The 21,803-nt window shown below is 41.4% G+C and overlaps 1 protein-coding gene across 6 annotated transcripts in view; it reads right to left on the minus strand.

Moving 5' to 3' along the window:
- The window catches only part of MYOF (myoferlin), a 255,570-nt gene that overhangs the window by 54,379 nt on the left and 179,388 nt on the right, over window positions 1-21,803 (minus strand). For 2 of the 6 annotated variants that reach the window (XM_063962066.1, XM_063962069.1), the window contains exons 17-32: window positions 21,720-21,758; window positions 18,457-18,581; window positions 15,753-15,866; window positions 14,946-15,123; window positions 12,515-12,639; window positions 12,303-12,409; window positions 11,453-11,645; window positions 11,040-11,195; window positions 9,860-9,991; window positions 8,310-8,473; window positions 7,963-8,077; window positions 7,400-7,505; window positions 5,799-5,941; window positions 2,227-2,397; window positions 666-777; window positions 179-256 (exon numbers count right to left, since the gene is read on the minus strand). In XM_063962066.1, the coding sequence (XP_063818136.1) occupies window positions 179-256; window positions 666-777; window positions 2,227-2,397; window positions 5,799-5,941; window positions 7,400-7,505; window positions 7,963-8,077; window positions 8,310-8,473; window positions 9,860-9,991; window positions 11,040-11,195; window positions 11,453-11,645; window positions 12,303-12,409; window positions 12,515-12,639; window positions 14,946-15,123; window positions 15,753-15,866; window positions 18,457-18,581; window positions 21,720-21,758 (2,058 nt within the window). The remainder of the gene's footprint in view (window positions 1-178; window positions 257-665; window positions 778-2,226; window positions 2,398-5,798; window positions 5,942-7,399; window positions 7,506-7,962; window positions 8,078-8,309; window positions 8,474-9,859; window positions 9,992-11,039; window positions 11,196-11,452; window positions 11,646-12,302; window positions 12,410-12,514; window positions 12,640-14,945; window positions 15,124-15,752; window positions 15,867-18,456; window positions 18,582-21,719; window positions 21,759-21,803) is intronic. The other 4 variants (XM_063962070.1, XM_063962068.1, XM_063962067.1 and 1 more) reach the window with 2 other exon arrangements.

Raw genomic sequence — 21,803 nt, forward strand, 5'->3', positions numbered from 1 at the left:
TTACTTGTACTACTACCCAGTGCAATAGGCTTTGGACACCCACACACCTGGCGGCTCTGTTAATAATCTTTAAGTCACCCTGAAAATGCTTTGAGCAGACTGGACGTTTTATAGCTGGAGATATCATTACAGGCTGCCTGTATTTAGAAAGGAGACTTTCATATTGCCATAGTCTTACCAGAAAAACTGTCTTTATCCATGGCAGTGAGACCTCGCGCCTGATATAGGTAACAGCGAAGGTGATAATTGAACACGTCTAGGAAATAAGAAAAAAAAATCAATGTAATGTTTGTAACGGGTCCAATTGTAAACTGAACAGTGTCTTAAATCCGGCAATCAGTGACTAACACAGGGGGAAAGCCTCTGAGTTTTATTCTAACCTGTCCGGTCTCTTCTGATCTAGAAATACCAAACTGGAGTGTACATTAAGAACACAGTCCTTACCAGCTGAGCGACTTCTGTCCGATCTGTGTGTCCACCATGACTGAATTGTATCGATACCCCAAGACTATATAGTAAATATCCAAAGGCTGCCTTGTGAGTTACAAGATTCGAGTAGATTTAAAAACCATGGGCCGTGAAGAGAACCAAATAGTAAAGAAGATTGGTTCACATGTCTGTGCATTATATGGAGTGTCATCTTCTACTGGATAGGGGGCACTTACTAGAAAAGGTGCAGGACACAATGGGTGTGTTTGCCCCAAAGATATTTGCTGCAGATTCCTTCCCCTTCTCAGAACTCTTCTTCTCTTCTTCCTCAGCACTCATATCAGTCCCCTAGAAATATATAATAAGGACACATGATACAGAATGTTCTAGCCTGGTAAGGGGACTTCTAGATAGTCACAAAGAAAACAACTTGATCTTCTATAGTAGTGCTTTCCAGATCTAGTTCTTGGGACATACTAGCACCTTTCCAGATCTAGTTCTTGGGACATACTAGCACCTTTCCAGATCTAGTTCTTGGGACATACTAGCACTGACATTTTTAAAATTCCACAGGTGGTTCCAATGATCTGACTTGTGATTCTGGACCTGATACAGTGGTGGACACTATGGTTATTTTTGTGCAATTGGAAAAGGTTTTTGAACTACGCATGCATCGCAGTTGTTTACCGATGGCCAGGGCCGCAACTAGGGGTGTGCAATCAGGGCCACAGGAGCATTCTTTAACCACCCCAGGCAGACACCCTGCAGACTGTACAGTCGATTGGAGGGTCATCAGGGCGCTCTTGCAAGGGATGCACTTACCGTGTAGTGCTCAGGCTGCACGCAGGTACAGGGCACATTTGAAACCTATTATGAAACCTAGCACCTAAGCTAGTTAACACTAAAATACATTTAAAAATACATTTTAAAAGCATTTTTTATATTTTATCTTTAAGAAAGGGTGTGGCGCCTATTGATTTGGGTTTTTCCAGGCCTCTAGGAACGTTTGAAAGGGCCTGTTTGGCTCACATGCTATCATATGTTGTATGCTCTATTCCAAAACACCCAGCTGTTCTATATCGTATGGGCCATCACTAGACCTATAGTATACCTTTAAAACGGGACACTCTTGAATTACAGAGGTTCTGTGTCTGGCTGGCTTCAAGCCTGTATTTCACATGGTTTTAATCAGAACCTGGATAATTCATGAGTGCCCTGGTTTAAAAGTGATAGTATGGTAAACCGCTAGCTATCACAGTATTTCTCAAACCCGGTCCTCACAAGCCACAACAGTGCATGTTTTCCAGATCATCTAACTGCAGAACAGGTTTGTTAATTGACTGGCACAATAGGTCTACAGGTGGTGGTAATTATTCCTTAGGATACCTTGAAAACATGCACTGTTAGAGTATGAGAAACAATGGCCTATCACAGTAATACATCAATCCGCTACCTACGCCAGGAAGAGGAACAAATATTGGTTAGATCATTATTTTTCAGTTATTGTACTTGGGTTGATCGATCACATCATCAATATTCTGAGATATTACTAACCAGGGTCACCAGCTACTCCGCTATTCTATAGTGTTCTCACGAAGAGCCTATAATGTTAAAGTAACGTCAAATACTACTGTAATCTGCAATACACAGAATGGTAACATAAACCATTGTTCCTAATGAATGCGGAGTGACGTTACAACCTTACGTATTTAGGTAAATGACCAACATGAACATAATTTTTTATTAGTCAGGCTCAGGATTACTCTCTCTCTTGCAGTTCCCTTCCCCATGACTTACAAGAGCTCCCTCCAGCTTGAAGATCGCTGATGCACCAAGACTTTCAGCAGGCGCCATCTTTCTCCTCCAGCGTCTTCGACGGAAAGTGTCAGAGCTGCGCTCTTTTAGATGGAACTTCCACCCTATGAGCGCAGCGTATTCCCAGCACTCTTGGCTATCAAAGGAGTGTGCCTGTGTAGGAGCAGGAAGGGAGAGAGGATTATGATGAATGTGGGGGAAACCAGTATTTCCAAACATCTATTCACTTCATTGTAATTGGTACACCCAATTATAAAGCAGGTTTACTTAGAATGATCATGGAATACTGTAAATGAATGTTCACCATTAATACTGCACATAACATACAGCTGTCCGTAAATTACAAAAGGCTGGCAATACTCTATACTGTAGATCCCTCATTAATTACTGCTTAAAGGGCACTTATCCCCTTACACCAGTGTTTCCCAACTCCAATCCTCCGGGATCTCTAACAGTGCATGTTTTCCAGATCTCCTAGTTGGTGCACAGGTGTATTAATTACTGTCTGACATTTTAAAAGATCCATAGGCTGTACCGATTATTTCACTTGTGATAGAGATCTGGAAAACATGTACTGTCAGACGTCCCTGAGGTTTAGAGTTGGGATACACTGCCTTACACGGTACACAATCATGAGATTATGAGGTTAGTGGTTGCCACCATTATGTGGAACACAGCCTATAGAGTAATTGCATACTAGGACCACGACTGTTCATAATAGTTTTTAACTAGTGCATAACCCCTCAACTACACTTCAGTGGGATTATAGTGTCCTCCTGATAAACCATGTGCACTGCAGGTGGGGCAGGTGTAACATGTGCAGAGTTAGATTTGGGTGGGTTATATTGTTTCTGTGCAGGGTAATACTGGCTGCTTTATTTTTACACTGCAATTTAGATTTCAGTTTGAACACACCCCACCCAAATCTAACTCTCTCTGCACATGTTACATCTGCCCATACTTGCCTACTTTATTTTACTCCTCTCCGGTAGAAGACTGGAGAGGAGACGCAAAAGAGCACTTTGTGGGCGGGACCGGACTGTCCGCAATTTGCAGGTCTGTAGGTAGGGGGCAGGCTAAAAGATGCAATTTGTATCTTTAGCCCCCGCCCCCTTTCCGCCGCTGCTGTCTTTCAAGATTTTCTCCCTTTCCTGTCTGCTTTAATAGGATGCGGGCGATTGTGGGAGAGTCACACACACACTCTTCCGAGGCTGCGGGAAACTACCATAAAAAAGTATGCATCTGCCCCACCTGCAGTGTAATATGGTTTTGCCCAATTGCTAACTTTTTGGGTTTGCTAACAACTCTGAATAATCCCCTATATCGTTTGTTCCAGAGTTCAAGGAAATCAGGACATTTGCACATCTATCGCATACCCAACTTTAGTCAAGTGTTGAATGTTTCCTACTGCAACAATGTGAGAATTTTATCTAAAAGTATGACAAGAGCTCCCTCTTGTGGGCTCTCTCATAACATACTGTATTTATATATTTATCAACTCCCTCAAACCCTCTGAGCTAGAAATATGCAAAATACAATATATACTCTGTACAATTCATCTTAGTAGCCAGCCTTCAATAAGACGCCAATGGAGGTAGTAAGGCAAGGTTACAATCACTGAAGAGTTTAACAAACTGAGGGCCTTCATAGGAAATACCGATTTGAACAATGTAGGACAGAAGTGAAATAATCCTGCTCGACAAGGGCTAGTCAAGATGTTGTTCCCAAGTGAGTTTATGGTGTCCTTGGTTAGAATGTAAATGGGGAAAAAAGCTGTGTCACATGGGAACCAGTACCTGGTGACAATGTCACATAAGTGTACATCACATTTTAGCAAGCCCTTTTCTTTGGTCTAGTGCAGAGGTTCCCAAACGCTGTCCTCCAGGCACCCCAACAGTCCAGGTTTTAAGGATATCCATGCTTGGGTCAGGTGACTTGGGAGTCTATTTACTAAGCCTAAGGTGGAGATAGAGTGGTTGGAGATAAAGTACCAGCCAATCAGTTCCCAACTGTCATGTCACAGGCTGGGTTTGAAAAAAAGACAGGAGGTGATTGGATGGTACTTTATCTCTGCCTGTTGGCTTAGTAAATTGACCCCTTAATCAGGACCTCAGTCAGTTTGATTATACCATCTGTGCACAAGCAAGGAGAGTCCTAAAACCTGGACTGCTGGCAAGGGCGTAGCTACCATAGGTGCATGGAGTGCAGCTGCTATGGGGCTCAGAGCTGAGAGGGGCCCACTTTGGGTGATATGTAGGGGCCCTTACAAACCTTTGTCTTGAGGCCTGCAATATATCTAGTTATGCCCCTTGACTTGCTCATTGTAATGTAGTATAAAGTGAATTGAAGGGCCTTATGTTTTATAATCTGCACTGGGAATCTGTAATGGGGCACAATATGAAGTGGAGGCACTATAGTGTGACATAATATGAGCTGGGGGTGCTGTAATGTGACATAATATGAACTGGGCACACTGCATGTCATAATGTGAATTGGGGTCACCGTGTTGGTGTACTGGTGGCCCTACAATGAACTAGGGCACTACTATGGTTCAGAAAATTAATTAGGGCACTATTATGGGGCTTAAAATGAACAGCTGCTGTGGATAGGCGTCTCTAGAAGCATTGGGATGGGGGCCCCTTCAAAATGTTGCTATGGGTCCCACAGTGTTCTGGCTACGCCCCTGACTGTTGGGGTGCCTTGAGGACTGCGTTTGGGAACCACTGGCCTAGTGCAATTTCCAGGGCCCACAACCTAAACAGACAGCATATCCAACCTCAGTGAACATTTTTTATTAAATAGAAAATATACCAGTATTAGTATTAACTGATGACTTACAAGAAATTAAAAAGAAAAACTCTTATCTAGAGAAGCTACACCATTTTTTAACATACAACTGTCCTATAAAAAAACAAACTTTTTTTTTTAAACCAGCATCATGATCGTATTACTACAGCCAAGGCATTATCACAAGCTAGGATCGGGTCTGGAGAAGGCACTTGTGACCTTGGACTGCACAACCTAATTGCAAATATAATGATAGGTGCTAACATGCTGAGACTTGTAGTTCCACAAAGAAAGAAAATATAATGCTGATGAACACTTTACTGCTAACTAGAATAATTAGAATAAACTCTGCAATCTGACAAAGCAAATAGAGGTTCTTGGCAGAAATTTTGGCCAAAAAATACTGGCCCACCAACAGGCGTCCAGGTGACCATGTCTATGGTGGGTCCTTAATACCAAGTTTGAGTTTGTGAAGAGCGCGGAACCAGGCCAAGCAGGCGAAGGCCAGCCAACCCAGGGCAGCACACTACTGAGAGGACAAGGTGTTAGTAAATGTTAATAAGAAAGAAGCAAAAGCTATGTTTTAAAAGTATTACATAGGTGAATGATCATTAATACATGACCTTGATACAGTGCATTCTGACTTAGTATCGAGTGGGCTGCTTACACATTTGCGCTGGATAATACCTTCATACAGCATCTGATATTATTATGGTAGTTACTATATGCTGCATGTGTAGAGCCATGGCAGATGATGTCCCCATTACCTTTTTAACAGCAGCAGTTACATTGGGATCCTTCTTCCTACTCCGCACTAGTCTGCGCCGCCTGTGTGTGTGATACATCTTCTCCGCAGCCCCCCAGCATTTGGGTTTAATGTCTGGAGGGATGGTTATTCCATATTCCCAACCTGGAATGGAAGCTCAGTCTTATTTATAAACGAACCCTACTCCATAGCTGACATTTATCCAAATAACACTTTTGTTTAGAGAGCTATGAATATCCAAATCATTCTTTAAATGCAACAGTGGTCCAATTGTCAGACAAATACAGACCACTATTCCCGTGGTGATGGACAACTGACAAGTCTTTGGAAGTCACATATGTCAGATGGAAAGTTCTGCTGCAAACCAATCATTTATTAATTCAAAACATAACCTAATCATTTGGGAATGTGCGGAGTGTTCTTTGGTGGTGATGGGAGGTGGCTATAAACAATGCAAAAAGTCCATTTAATGGGCATGCTATGGGAGTGTCATGGGCATCAGTGAGAGGACATGGTCTGCCATAGAGCTGGTGAAAGTTTCAATGGTACAACTCATGGTGACGTCTATGGATGCACAAAATCTGTATCACTGGGTCTACAGACGCTGAGAGTGGGCATCTCAATCGGTTTCTTCTCTTCCTTTGTTCATAATGTGCTTTTGTAAATAGGACAATGGAATCACTCACAATCTGGAATATAATTTTGTCTTGTGTGTACATATACATATATATATATATATATATATATATATATATATATATATATATATATATATATATGTGTATATCAGTCAGAGAATCACAACCTAGTCTGTAAAGATACTCCCTGTCGAGCTTGCACCTTGCAAAAGGTGAGGGAATATCTAGATTCCACCTTACAAACGTGTTGGCTGTGTACTCTTTTAGTTGCATTTTATTGACACAATTTTATACTTTGAACTGTGTATACGTTATTAAAATAACTTTTTACTAATTGGCCTGTTGGCCTCTTGTTTGGGTGACTATTTGGTGAGGGGCGTCTGTTACAGGTCCCCAGATTCAAATACCCTCCAGTCTACATTCCGACGAAAATAACGCTGGAAGAACTGTGTAATTACATTCCACTTTAGCGCACTTGGGAATTTGTGTTTATTCTTGTATGCTTTTGAGGTCTCCCAACAAAGATCTCTCCCGTGGTGCCGCTTCTAGGTTGGCGCGAGATAAAGATACTACTGTGTTTATATATATATATATATATATATATATATATATATATATATATATATATATATATATATATATATATATTATTTTTTTTTATTTTTTTTATTTATTTTTTTACAAGCACATTGGGAACACAGGCAACCACAGAAGTGCTGTCCAAGAGAAAAACCTTTGGCAAGTTTCCACATGGAAGGCCAGGACATCACCCAAAAGCAGACCACACTCCGCTAAGCATGGAATATGCAACATGCGCGAAGATCTGGGGCAGTTTAAGTTAGAATACAGTTTAAAGAAAGCAACTAAACCAAACGGGTAAGACTGGAGTTCCAGATCGAGTTAAAAACTGGACTACATAAAATTCCAGATATTTATGGTAAAAAAATAAAAAAAAATACTGTACCCTTCTCATCCACAGCTCTATTAATGTCAAAGGTCCACGCATCGTCTTCCCACACCCATCCACTTGGGCACTCAAACTCTCCCGGAGAAGGGTTTTTATCCCCATTCTGAAATATATATTGAGCAGCAAATGATGAAATAACAGAAACCCGAATAAACTGGATACATCAGAGTACATGCAATGTTTCTGCACAGTGCACACAGCGTTCTCAGTTACCCCCAATAAGAGAGTCCAAGTACCAAGACCAGCTGCAATGTTACAGTAGCAATAGATAAAAGGTAGGTGTGTAGTCATTAACCTTGTGTGCTTTGATTGAGCAATTCTGGAAGAGCATAGAAAAGCAGACTGTACAGCAAGCAGGTCAATCTGCGGTTAGTCTGAAGCATGCCTGCTTACTGACATACACCCTGACTGTGTACCAGGCAGCTGCTTCTGCTGCCTATTCCAACACCAGCACAGGACAGCTCATAGACTGCACAGTATGCCATCATAGCCACACTGTACAAATAATCTTACAATAGGGAAGCTTGCATATTTCTTTATAAAACAATGCAATGTCTTACAGCGTCCGTGTATGGCTCATCAGCCTGTTTCCAATCCCCGCCAGGATATCGGCTCTCATTCTGATACACTTCATCAGTGAACTCACTGTGCCCAGCGTCTGCTTCCGTCAGTAAACTGCAGAGACACAGATCAGCAAATCAACAGATTCAGCTAAACCCTTATATGCCGGTAATAATTACACTGGGACAAGTCTTTCTAATTGGTCACATGGTATCCTATAACCTTATTTACATGTCTGCCCGATATAATACATTCTAGTTTATTCTCATGAGATTATAGCCATAGATTTAAATCATTTTTATTTTTTTGTTGGTTACAACCAGCCATCATTTGGAAGGAACCTCACCTCCTCTCAGGGTCCACAACCCACTCCCCTTCCCACTCCCAGCCTTTGGGCGGGAGGAAACTCTCTCGCTTCAGCTTTATTGCTCCTGTAACGTCAGAAAACTTTGGCCGTTTCAGCAGACCTGTGGTTCCCCATTTCCCAAATATCAGGGCTTGGTTTTCATACTGATCAAGAATAAAGAAAATTAACGGACTTGTTACACGGACACAAACATACAAAACCTAACCAAAAAAACAAACCAAAACACACACAACCACTACATTTTAATATGGGAATACAGATTGCATTAGTTGAAATGAGGCTACTATAGTCAATGTCCTCTTCATCCTGGTCACTGGTGTTTATCAATCACGTTTTGGCACAGAGCTTACAATTCCTAGGTACCTTGCTTTACGCTTCCACCAAAACTTATTGCACAATAACTGTTCCTGTGGGGGAGATGTACTAGTAAGCAGTGATAAAAGTGGAGAAATGAGCAACTGGAGAAGTTGCCCATGGCAACCAATCAGCATTGACATAACATTTATAATTTGCATACTATAATTGGTTGCCATAGGCTACTTCTCCACTGGGTCACTTCTCCACTTTTATCACTGCTTAGTACATGTTCCCCTATGTTTTAAATTGGAAGAGTCTACTTTCCCACAAGTAGCTTTAGTTACCTAGGTCCAAACACACATGTATAAATACCCAGCCTGCAGTGGAGTAATCCAGGTTAGTTTGTCGCTTTGGGTAACAGTGGCCACTATGCAGCCTTGGGGTTGGCTGGTAAACCACCGGTCACTTCTGTGTTAGTCTCTGCAAGAGACTGAGGCAACTAGACTACAGGCAGCTGGGCAATGGTACCAAAGGGCAACTAATGGATGCATGCATGTGGACAATTAATTAATTTGTTTTATGGGGCAATGGACAGTGGGGCTTGTAGCTCATAACCACAATCCTTGCACTCTGTGCTGCAATGTTACAACAGGCTGTCCCTCCCCCAACAGGAGTGTATTCTAAGATACAAGCTACTACGGTGAGACACACAAGTGCTATAAAGATTTTATGGTGATAAAACACAGGCATCACTTTTGAAAATATCAGATATATTACAGATCTTAACGAAAGGGAGATCTCATTGCACAGGCGAGGTTATTGAAATTATATTTGTACCATATTTGTAATTAAAGGTGTCCCAATTTATAAATGGTGGTGCTTCCACAGAGTGGTTAAGGATTCAGAACGAAAAACCCAAAAAGGGTAAGGGGTCAAACTCTTTAAATGGTCAAGATTTCTTATCCTTCGGGATTATTAATGGTCATTAATAAAAGCGAAGTTTGAATTTGTTATATACTCTACTTTAAAAGAGTGCTTGACCACTTAAAGATTTTGACCCCTTATCCTTTTTGGGTTTTTCTTCATATTACAGATCTTATTTAATGATGCACTTTTCCTTTAAGGAGTGCTTTACCAACAGTATTTATTCCCTATTGAACTTGCCCGATACAGCAGTCTGCCCACCAACAGGTGTGAGCTGCCGCACTGCGCTGTGAGCGTGTCACACTCACCATTTCCGCGTACACGCTGAAGGTCCCTTCCGCATAGCTGTTAAATTTCTTTTCCACCGCAGACAGTCCCAGCCAGATGTTGGCTCTCAGCTGAACAGGAATCTTCACACCTTTGCTTTTATCCATGGGGTACTGGAGTCATTTCCCGATAAATACAGAAAGTGGTTATAATACTGCACACACTCAGCCAGACATTTACATAGGAGTAAGTGTCTAGAAATAGGATGTTAAGAGGATTTGCATACACTATAATAGTAAAAACAAATTAGATATACGACATCCCCAATAATTGTTTAGACAGCAATATAATTCAATATTTGCCAGTAAAGATCATTTTCATTCAATTAATTTTACCAATGTCATAGAAATCTGATCTTGTTCTGAATAGAAATGTAAGAGGTATTCCCTGCATCAGTGTCATCACCATCCCCTCACAATGGTTTTTGGGGATTTTTGCACTTTTATTAGCACACCTGGGGGTAAATTTACTAAAGCTTCTAAAATGGAGAATTGGTGATGTTGCCCATAGCAACCAATAAGATGCTAACATCACCAATTCTCTGTTTTAGAAACTTTAGTAAATTTAGGCCCTCGAGTGCACTTAGAAAGCTGTGATTTCCAAGGTCCACCTCACTCCTTTTAGTAGTCTCTACAGTGCACCTGACACCTACACCCAGCAGAGGCAGCCATTTTGTGGACAAACTATATAATTAAAATTAAACCTACTAACTAAATAAAACAAGTTAACGCACCGTAGGGGAGATGTACCAAAGTGTGGAGAGAGATAAAGCGTAGAGAGATCAAGGGGTCTATATACCAAGCTTTGTAAAGAGATAAAGTACCAGCGCAGTCATCCTGAAAAATTACAGGAGATAATTTCTGTTTATTTTAAGCTTTGATACATCTCCCCCCGAGGCACTTTCCGACAAATATTCATGAGGCTATGATTTCTAGTCAGGTGATAGCCAGCAATTACATGGACATTGTGTTCGACCAAAACAATGGTTGCCTCCACTTTAAGTACGAGTCAAAGAGCATCCATTACATATATGAGGGTCGTGTGGAGCAAAGCACAAAACAGTGGGGAAGGTGTTCTGGAGTCTCCATACATGAGTTATGAAATTATAATTTAGCAAGCCACCAAATCTAAACTTCATTACATAAACCTTTTACTTTCTACCTGTAAAAAGATGGTCTGAGTCTTCCCACAGTATTTCCCACAGGCCTCTGGGCTGGTGGACGAATAGAGAACTTGGTGGGCGGGAACACGAGCGTAAGCCAGTCTTTTCTCCGCTCTAATCATCCAGATGATGACATCTGGCATACTGTTCTGAGGCTGGGTGGAACATAAAAAAAAAAAAGTTAATGTACACACACCCAAACAACCAACCACGTGAGTGAGTCCCAGTCTGAATAATCAATATTTAAAACAGTCATCACTTCAGTGTTCATTAGGAGAGCTTTAATATCAGTTTCCGCAGGGAGCACATTTGCCCATACAGAACAACATGTCGCCTGTATCATTAGAGCATGTATAAATCGCACTGGGATCGCACATTCTTCCCCACTCACACTGCATTGCAGAGTACCAACCTCCTCGGAAATCTGTTGTAGCCTATCCAGCCAGTCATCAATTTCGGTCAAAGTTGTCTTTACGTCTGTCGCTTCCCCCCTCATCCTCACCGCGGCCTCTCCAATCAGCTTGAGAGAAGTCTGTCTGAGCTTCTGTAGCTGCATGTCCAGCACGGTCACATTGGACTTTCCTTCCATGGAGGGCAGTGGCTTCCTAATCATCATCAGTATTACCATTATTTATATTATTTATTATTATTATTATTAGTGTGCAAAGACAAATTTTTATATACCTACAAGGGACTGGCTAGACCTAGTAATAGGAAACAAATTAGTGAGAATCAATAAGAGCTAAAGAGTGGAAAGTTCTAATATAAACATGGGTGGTGGTGGGTAATTGTGGACGAAAATGCGTAGCAGCTATGCCCCAAGGAATGGGCAAAAGTGTAGGGGTATCTGGGCAGGCTGGACATCTAAGTGTGTGCGCCATGTATGAGTGAATGCTGTGTGCCGTGGATAAGAGAATCAGAGGGAAGACAGCAAAGGTAAGTATATTATGAGAGCTTGTTAAAGAAAAAGGTTGGGGATTGGATTTCTGGAGTCAAAAAAGGTGGAGAGATTTGATTGCTGGAAACACAAGGTGGGGGAGACTTGATGGCTAGAGACACACAGTGTGGGGGAGACTTGATAGCTAGAAACACACAAGGTGGAGAAGACTTGATGGTTTGAGACTGACACCCTCTGCCTTCCCAATGATCCACTATCTCAAGGCCATGACATTCAGTGAGACTACGCACCCTTCTTGGGTGCACATTCAGCACACACAAAGGGGTCCCAGCCAGAATCTTGCCTAAAGCAACAAAATACATACATTGTATCCTCAATAAGCTGATCAATTAATTTCAGCCATATCTCTGCTAGTCGATTCTCTGGAATCTTAGACTGGATTGCCGATTTGAGGGCAGAGATGTTGGATTGCTGCAGGAGTAAAGACATAAGTAGAGGTCACCAACATGTACCTAGCTACTTGTGCATGTGGGACAAATGACACACACACACACAGAAAACAGGCAATACACTCACCAGCCGTTCTGTCATGGCCAACAAAACATTGACAAAATCTAGTCGATGGCTAATGTCTTCCCAGAAGGAAGTTAGTGTTACCACAGGCTTAGTGGCTGACCACGGGAGATAGTAGTAGAGGTTACCTGCAAGTGTAGAAAAGGAGGAAGTTAGTGACTACATACTGCACAATCTAGATTTCATATTATACTATATGCATAGTTGTAAAGAGATTTTTTTCATCTCAGAAAATGTAGTTTGCCGGCAGAAGAATGAAAGTTCCAGATCATTAGCATAATGGCGAGAGATCTCCTACCCTAATCAGTAATATTGGGATGTTTAGCCTAAATGTTTTTGAACTGAATTTTTTTTTTTTTTTTTTTTAAAGTTAGACAGTTCATTTACATACAATTACAATATGGGCAAACCATTACGAATAACCCTCAGTGTGGTGGGCCATCGTCTGGTCAGATAAATAAATACACTGCTCAAAAAAATAAAGGGAACACTTAAACAACACAATGTCAATCACACTTCTGTGAAATTAAACTGTCCACTTAGAAGCAACACTGATTGACAATCAATTTCACATGCTGTTGTGCAAATGGAATAGACAACAGGTGGGCATTATAGGCAATTAGCAAGACACCCCCAATAAAGGAGTTGTTCTGCAGGTGATGACCACAGACCACTTCTCAGCTCCTATGCTTTCTGGCTGATGTTTTGGTCACTTTTGAAAGCTGGCGGTGCTTTCACTCTAGTGGTAGCATGAAACGGAGTCTACAACCCACACAAGTGGCTCAGGTAGTGCAGCTCATCCAGGATGGCACATCAATGCGAGCTGTGGCAAGAAGGTTTGCTGCGTCTGTCAGCGTAGTGTCCAGAGCATGGAGGCGCTACCAAGAGACAGGCCAGTACATCAGGAGACGTGGAGGAGGCCGTAGGAGGGCAACAACCCAGCAGCAGGACCGCTACCTCCTCCTTTGTGCAAGGAGGAGCAGGAGGAGCACTGCCAGAGCCCTGCAAAATGACCTCCAGCAAGCCACAAATGTGCATGTGTCACTGTCTACTCAAACGATCAGAAATAGACTCCATGAGGGTGGTATGAGGGCCCGACGTCCACAGGTGGGGGTTGTGCTTACAGCCCAACACCGTGCAGGACATTTGGTATTTGCCAGAGAACACCAAGATTGGCAAATTCACCACTGGCACCCTGTGCTCTTCACAGATGAAAGCAGGTTCTCACTGAGCACATGTGACAGACGTGACAGAGTCTGGAGACGCCAAGGAGAACGTTCTGCTGCCTGCAACATCCTCCAGGATGACCTGTTTGGCAGTGGGTCAGTAATGGTGTGGGGTGGCATTTCTTTGGGGGGCCGCACAGCCCTCCATGTGCTCGCCAGAGGTAGCCTGACTGCCATTAGGTACCGAGATGAGATCATCAGACCCCTTGTGAGACCATATGCTGGTGCGGTTGGCCCTGGGTTCCTCCTAATGCAAGACAATGCTAGACCTCATGTGGCTGGAGTGTGTCAGCAGTTCCTGGAAGACGAAGGCATTGATGCTATGGACTGGCCCGTCCGTTCCCCAGACCTGAATCCAATTGAGCACATCTGGGACATCATGTCTCGCTCCATCCACAGACTGTCCAGGAGTTGGCAGATGCTTTAGTCCAGGTCTGGGAGGAGATCCCTCAGGAGACCATCCGCCACCTCATCAGGAGCATGCCCAGGCGTTGTAGGGAGGTCATACAGGCACGTGGAGGCCACACACACTGAGCCTCATTTTTATTTGTTTCAAGGACATTACATCAAAGGTGGATCAGCCTGTAGTGTGTTTTTTCACTTTAATTTGGTTTGCGACTCCAAATCCAGACCTCCATGGGTTAATAAATTTGATTTCCATTGATAATTTTTGTGTGATTTTGTTGTCAGCACATTCAACTATGTAAAGAACAAAGTATTTAATAAGAATATTTCATTCATTCAGATCTAGGATGTGTTATTTTAGTGTTCCCTTTATTTTTTTTGAGCAGTGTATAAATACAGGATCATAACACCTTTGCTCTCAGTTGGTTCATTGTACACAAACTTCATGCACAAAATGCTATTAACCACTTAACCCAAATGACTATTTCTGAGCAATTTTTGAGAAAAGAAAAATAGTTATGAGTGAATTAGGTGAAGAACATGTATTTAAAAGCTTATCCAAAATGATTTTAGTGAAAAAAAAAAATCATCAGCATCGGAACATTGTGGCCTTTATTTCAAAAGCCAGCACAGCCACCAGGTGGAGGATTGGTGGTGGTGGTGGTGGGGGGGGGTAAGGGTGCGAAGAACTAAGCATCAAATAGGATTGAAGATACCAAAAGGATAAAAGAAAAAGGGGTAGACTAGATGGGCTAAGAGGTTCGTATCTGCTGCCATATTCTATGTGTAATACATAAACATACCATCAAACACTGCTCGGCTGTACTGCGTAGTTGATGCCAGAGGCTTACAGGTACTGTCAAACTTATTGCCGTAATTGCCAATGCTGACTTCAAACTGTATGGCTTCTCCAATGTCTTGCAGAATGGTGGCTGAGTGGAAGACTGCGCACAAGCAGTACTTCCGTCTGCGCTGGTATTTCTTTACAAGAGAACAAGCTGGACGTCAGTTAACTGATAGAATAACAGTTCAAGCTAATTAATGTAATTACAACACAGCCAAATGCCTTCTGGCTATTTCCTAATGTTCCCAGCAGTTGGCGTTCTCCATTGTCTTTGCTTCCTAAGGCATTTCCCACAATTATACTATCTACAATAAAAACAAGTGGTGTATATCCTTAAGGGCATTCACTGATTTACTAAAAACATTTTAATGTTCAAATTGGTATAATGGACAAATGGAAACAAGAGTATTTTTTATTGGTCCATTATGACTATGGATAATACAACTGTAAAGTAAACCTATAACGTATTTATACTAGGGGTTGGCAGGTATTATATAAGTTGAACAAATATTTATAATTATGCAGCCAATAATTTTACATAGGACCAGTGACATCACTAGGGACTGAAGCACAGGCTTTGGGTCACACCAAACATGGCTGCCTCCATAGGGTGCAAGCTTTATACAGTTCTTTGCCAGTTATAATACTTACTAGATTGAGGTTTGCAAGAAGCACTGTATAGGAAACCTTTACTGACCGCTGTTATTTTCTCTACCCTTTGTTAGGTTCTCAACTCATGTAAAGGGGTGATAGTTAGAAGAGTTACCTCTACAACGAGTAGATCATCACTGGGTATATCCTCAATCTTTTTAGCAGGAGTGCCATCAAGTTTGGTTATCAGTTCAACCAGGAGTCTTCCTCTGTACGCAACACCCTCACCCTGCAGAAGTAACAAATAATCTTACATTAAAAAAGAGCAGGATCTAAAATATACTTAGTAATTACATAAACTACATCTCAACATTCATCTATGAGGCAAGTATAGTGCCCATTAAAAGTTACAAACACAAGACTTTTTTTTTGCAGGACATGGTATCAAAATAAGTTTACAGTGGAGATGGTTTCACATTTATGAAAGTGGTTCCATTATGGGTGTCACCTATCGTCTTTTAACCGGTTCATAAAATCATTACAAAAATTACAAAGTAATAAAACTGAAAGTCCCTTGTGCCATGTAGGCAGAGAAAAAGTGCAAATACTGTATATTTCTGCAAAGATGTTTATAACATACGCAAAACATAAATCTGATAATCTTGGTGGAATTTATGTATGGATGCAAGACACAGTACAATAAATCTGTTTTATTATTATCCTCTAATTATCCCCTACAACAATTTTCCTTTATTCCTCCCTGCCTTTGCAAGGCCTAGATGCTTCATCGCTTGGAACGTGAGAAAATGGAGTGTGAAAAAGTGCCAGCCAATCAGTTCCTAACTGCCATGTCACAGGCTGTGTTTGAAAAACTGCAGTTAGGAACTGATTGGCTGGTACTTTCACTCTCCATTTTCTCACTTTCCAAGCGATGATGCATCTGGCCTTACATCTCCATTTCCTGACATTTAGTTATGCTTGTAATTCATAAACACCTGCTGAAAAAACACAGAATGATCTACTGTAGGAGTATAAGCAGAGCAGAGGCCACTTGGTGTGTGTGACCAGTTCAAATAATCACAACTGACACAACCTTTAAGTACTGGATGAATAAAATGAAACAGCATCAATCATTTCAGAAAGATCTTAGCCTTCAATCGCCACACATGGTAATTTTAATAGCATTTACTGTACCATAGATTGTACGGGGGCAGGGGGGGGGGGGTAGTGTATGAGATTTTTACTTCTGATACAATCATTTTATTATCACTGCATGTAAGGCTGATTTAGCACCTATATGTTGTTTTTTGTAACCAGTCCCTGCCACCGTGGAACTTAGTCTATGGGGGAGATGTAGCAAATATTGGAGAGAAATAGATGTAGATACATCAAGCATCAGATAGAGAGAAAATGAAGAAGTTTCTTAAAGCAGCCAATGAGCTTCTGACGGTCATTTACCTAGCGCAGTCTATGAAATTATCATTAGAAACGTATTGGTTGCTTTGGGCAACTTCCCCACTTTCTCTCTCTCCAAGACGATACATTTCTCCATCTCTCTCTCTAACGCTGGGTTACTACACACCTAAAGATATATCTGCAGAACAATTGATCTTCAGATATATCTGAAGCCATATCGAGCAGTGTGTGTGCTGTGTCGGGGACTGACGTCATGAACTGGGCGGGCGTCAGCTGACAGTCACCGCCGGCACCCTGCAGCATGTGTATGGGCGGTCAGCTGACCATCCGTACACAAACACAGATGTGCCAATATATTGAACGATATAATGCCCATCGGCTGTGCAGCAGGGCCGACGCAATATGTCTGTGAACGAAGGAGTTCACAGACATCACTCGTACACACTGGCCTAGGCCTTGATACATTTCCCCTAACTAGTGGAGGGGTTTCCGAAACCAACTGTCATTTTACAAGCAGTTATAGAAAAATGGCCACCAGCGGCTGATAGTTGATATGGGAGAGACATATCCACTTTGTCTCTCTCCAAAATTTGATATTTATCTCACATAGACACCCCCCCCCCCCACACCCCAACAGGGGTTAATTATGCCTGAAGACCATAGAGCAACCAGTAGGTATATGGGCTGTGGGAATAAAAACACTAAACAAACATACAAACTCCATACAAATAGCCATGGCTGAAATGGAACCAATGACTGCAGCACTGGAAGAGGTTGCAGTGCTAACTACTGTGCCATCATGCTTATTTATGATCATCCAAATCTGTGCACACAGATCGAAACACTACCAGAAAAAAAAAAATATTTTCATACTTGGACAATCTATCCATTTAAAAATGTTTTGATTCAATAAGACCACATACACAAAGACAAAACTGTTATACTGTATAATTGCATTGTGAGAGAACAAAACAGTTTATGTGCGAGTACATTATTATAAACAGATCTTTCTGAAATACAATTACGCTATTTTACCTGGGTATGGGGAGGTTGGGCAATTGTCATTACATGGCTTTCTGAACACACTAAGTACAGTCAATTTATCATACTAAGAACAATTAAATAATTTCCAAGACACCTGGACACATTTATATAATGGATTAGATAAAAAATTATCGTAGCCTTTTTGGGTAGATTTCCATTTTAAAACTGCCGCCTCTTAAATTTGTATTAAATATTGTTTGGTGAGCAGTAGTCAAATGCAAAACCTGCCGCTCCCAACTACTATATGGGCTCCAACAGGGAGTATGTGATACAGTACAGCAAGCACAGGAGCTTGAGTCCATACACATTTATAGTATTCTCACCAATATATCTACATTGTAATGCATTCAACCTCTCCGTCAAACATATATTACAACACAACAGGTCAAAAATAAAAATACAATAATTGACCAAAGTACCTTTCCAAAGTTTAGATCATCATAAGGGTCAGGAAATCCAGTGAATTCTCTCAGACTACCATATAGATTCAGATAACATGGTCCGAATGTGGGTAAAAATCCAACTTCCTTTTCACTAGTGCCTACTTTGAAATGAATGGGTCACAATTAGTAAAATAGATGCACAGAAAAACTGTAAGTGAGTAAGATATAAGTTGCTCCAATAGGTTATTTTAGTAATAATATCCAATCAGATTTGTGGCAAGCTGTTAGCAGCCTTCTAAAGGAGACAATTTCACTTTGTACTTCTTCCCTCCAAGGGGGTCGTGGACCCCCATGAGGGAGAATAGCTGTCGGTATGCTGGGTGTCGGGATTCCGGCGCCGGTATAATGTGCGCCGGGATCCCGACATTCGGCATACTGAAGACCACCCCTTCCCCATAGTTGAGGTTTCAAGGAAATGCAATTTATTTTTTACTTTTTTTTTTACTTTAACAGTTTGCAACAAAAATGACAATTGAAGTGACGGTACATGTGTGCATGTATGCAACTTTTTCTTTCCTATAAGAGTAACTTATATTTTAGGAATAGTCTTAAAGAAAGGCTTTTTTTATTCTGTATTCTTGTTGCCTAGCTTGCGGAAATAAAATTTTCCTATTCAAATATCAGCAGTTCAACACTTATTGCACAGAACTGTGGTAGAGTACAACTTCCTACAGAATAAAAACAGCCTGAAACAAAATCTTGTTGCAATGAAAATATTAGTTTTCAAAATTAGAAGGCTTTCAAAATAGCACACAATTAGTATGTTTAATATTTAGCTTTGTGTAGAATGGCCGTCGACATGAGTGCAACCTGGTTAGGTCGTAGATTGGAGATTCTGTGGCGATTTTAGATGGAAGAAGATTAGAGGTTTTGAAATAAAACACACAGGAAAGACTGAACACAGGCATAAATGATTAGTGGTACAAACTACAAAGCAGAGGCGGCAAACCAAAATGAAAAGGATTTCACAGCTTTACAATTTTTCTTTTCATTGATTTGATAATGTAGACCAGAAAGATATGGGGGAAAAAAACATAATTTCAATGTATTACCAAAGAGACGAAAATCTTTTTTGTACCAAAGATAAAGTAAAGTAACAATAATGCCAGTATGATTGGGCACCTTCATTGGCAGAGTAGTGAGAGGAAGAATTTTTGTTGCATGAAATCAAATTCCTTACAATGCATTTTGGAAAGTGTTAGAGTAGAGCAGGGAAGAGAGAAGTGGTGTTTAATCATTAGGGACTGTGCCCATTAATAGATTAGACTTTATTACAACACAGGCAACATGCAATACTGACTGACCAGGATCGATTTGTAGAACTGTATCCATACTTCAAACACATTTAGGATGATATTATTGAAGTCGCTTTAAAGTAGCAATGATGAACTGTTAAGTGATAAATTTGCCAGGTATACGGTCAACTTATACCCTACATTGTATTGAATTTTAAGTCACGGTCTTCTTGTTTTTGCTCATTTGTCTATGTACTCTGTAATTCATACCTCCCAACTGTCCCGATTTTCACGGGACAGTCCCATTTTTTGGGACTGTCCCGCCTGTGGGCCGCAGTGTCCCACGGTGGGGGTAGGGGGCAGTCGGGAAGCTCCTGTCATCGCTGCCCTGCTTAGCAGAGCAGCGGTGAACAGTTGCTGTGCGTCTATTCACTGGAGACAGAGGGAGAGGGGGCATGCCAGCAGCTCACAGAGCGCTGGGCATGCCCCCTCAGCGACAAAAACGTCCCCCTTTTCGGGAGCGCGCGCGGCTGCACAGCACGTGTGTCCCTCTTTGAGAAATGACAAAGTTGGGGGGTATGGTCATTAGGTGCTGCAGATCCCTTGTGAGGCCATTGAAATAAAAAGATAATAGTAATAAAGTTATAATAAGCACCAATTGAAGGCTCTCAGATCGTATATTCCATATTGGTATAACTAGAAACGTTGATAAATGGCTGTGATCTATCCTTTCCTATGAAAGTTCTACTCCAACTATATAGACCGGCATCTATACTGCATATGGGAAGTGCACGGTCATGTGTCTGTGGGACTTCTTTGGAGACCAAACTGCCCAGCTCTGGAGTCATAGCTGAAAGCTGGGATATGGGTGCTCTACTTCCAGACTCAATTTACTGGGGTAGTACCAACAAGGGCTCGTTAACATACATATGCACTTGGTGGACAAATAAAATGTTTTCTACAAAACGAAATGCGCATTCATTTATTTTGTGGTTATAAAATGTTATTCCATGTTAATGCAATAAAATACTATGACAGAGGACATCAGCCTCCTCTACAGCAGCTGTCGCTAATAGCAAATATGTCGTAAAAAGACCAAAGCAAACGTACAAAGTGACAGTTTTGCAGGGTTCTGAATTCCCTGAACACTGCCAGAAAACTGAAGCCCACACAACTGAATTTTCTATTCAGCGGTTTTACGGGCCTTTGTAAACCGCCGATGTCCATCTGCTTTATGTTGGTTTTGTGCTGGTATTTTCATGGGGTTTTGCCAAAAACAGCCATAAAACCACCACACAACTTCTGCTTCTTTCTGACCAATCAGAAGGAGAAGAATGACTATCAACTTGTAATTAGGGCAATCATTATGTATTGAATAAGGAGGCAGCCAGGTACTATTTCCCTCATAAGAGAATTATCCGTGTTATCTACCTGCTTAGTCAATACATAATGATTGCCCCACATAAGCGGGTAATTCATATACACTTTGAAGCCTTGGATGGTCTGCTGCTTTAAGAAAAAAAACAAAAAAAAAAAAACGACATTTATGGCCTGATAGCGCACGCAAGCGGCGGATTGGAGACACTGCCATTGGGTGTCTCTGTACAAATCCCAGAGGCTCTGACATTCGCATATAGCCACTGCTTACAAAGATGATGTCGCAACGCGATATGCGTTCACCCCTGAATGAGGTCCTTAGTAATTCTACCCCAATATACTACTATGTTTTGTATACGTCTGCAAAAGGCATTGGCCACCTTTGGCTGCTGTGGAACTAGAAGTCACAGTATGCCCTGACAGCCTTTGGGCTACAGGACTACAAAACATCCAGTCAGTAAGAAGATATGTACAGAAATGAGAAGAAGCAAGAAGCAACACATGCATTATAAGCGATGAATGCAGGTTCCAGTGCCAAAACTGTTTCCCATGTACAGATATATGGGGAGTACTTCCAGTTTGGGCAGTGGGGAATAAAATCAAATCACGTCACACCACAATATACACCTTCCAATGCCGAAGACCCAACTCCCGAAGTCTCATAGTCTATATTGCAAAAAGAAAATGGTTAAACAGTTTATGTTGGACATA

Source organism: Pseudophryne corroboree, chromosome 3 (assembly GCF_028390025.1).
Source record: "Pseudophryne corroboree isolate aPseCor3 chromosome 3, aPseCor3.hap2, whole genome shotgun sequence".
Classification (NCBI taxonomy): domain Eukaryota; kingdom Metazoa; phylum Chordata; class Amphibia; order Anura; family Myobatrachidae; genus Pseudophryne; species Pseudophryne corroboree.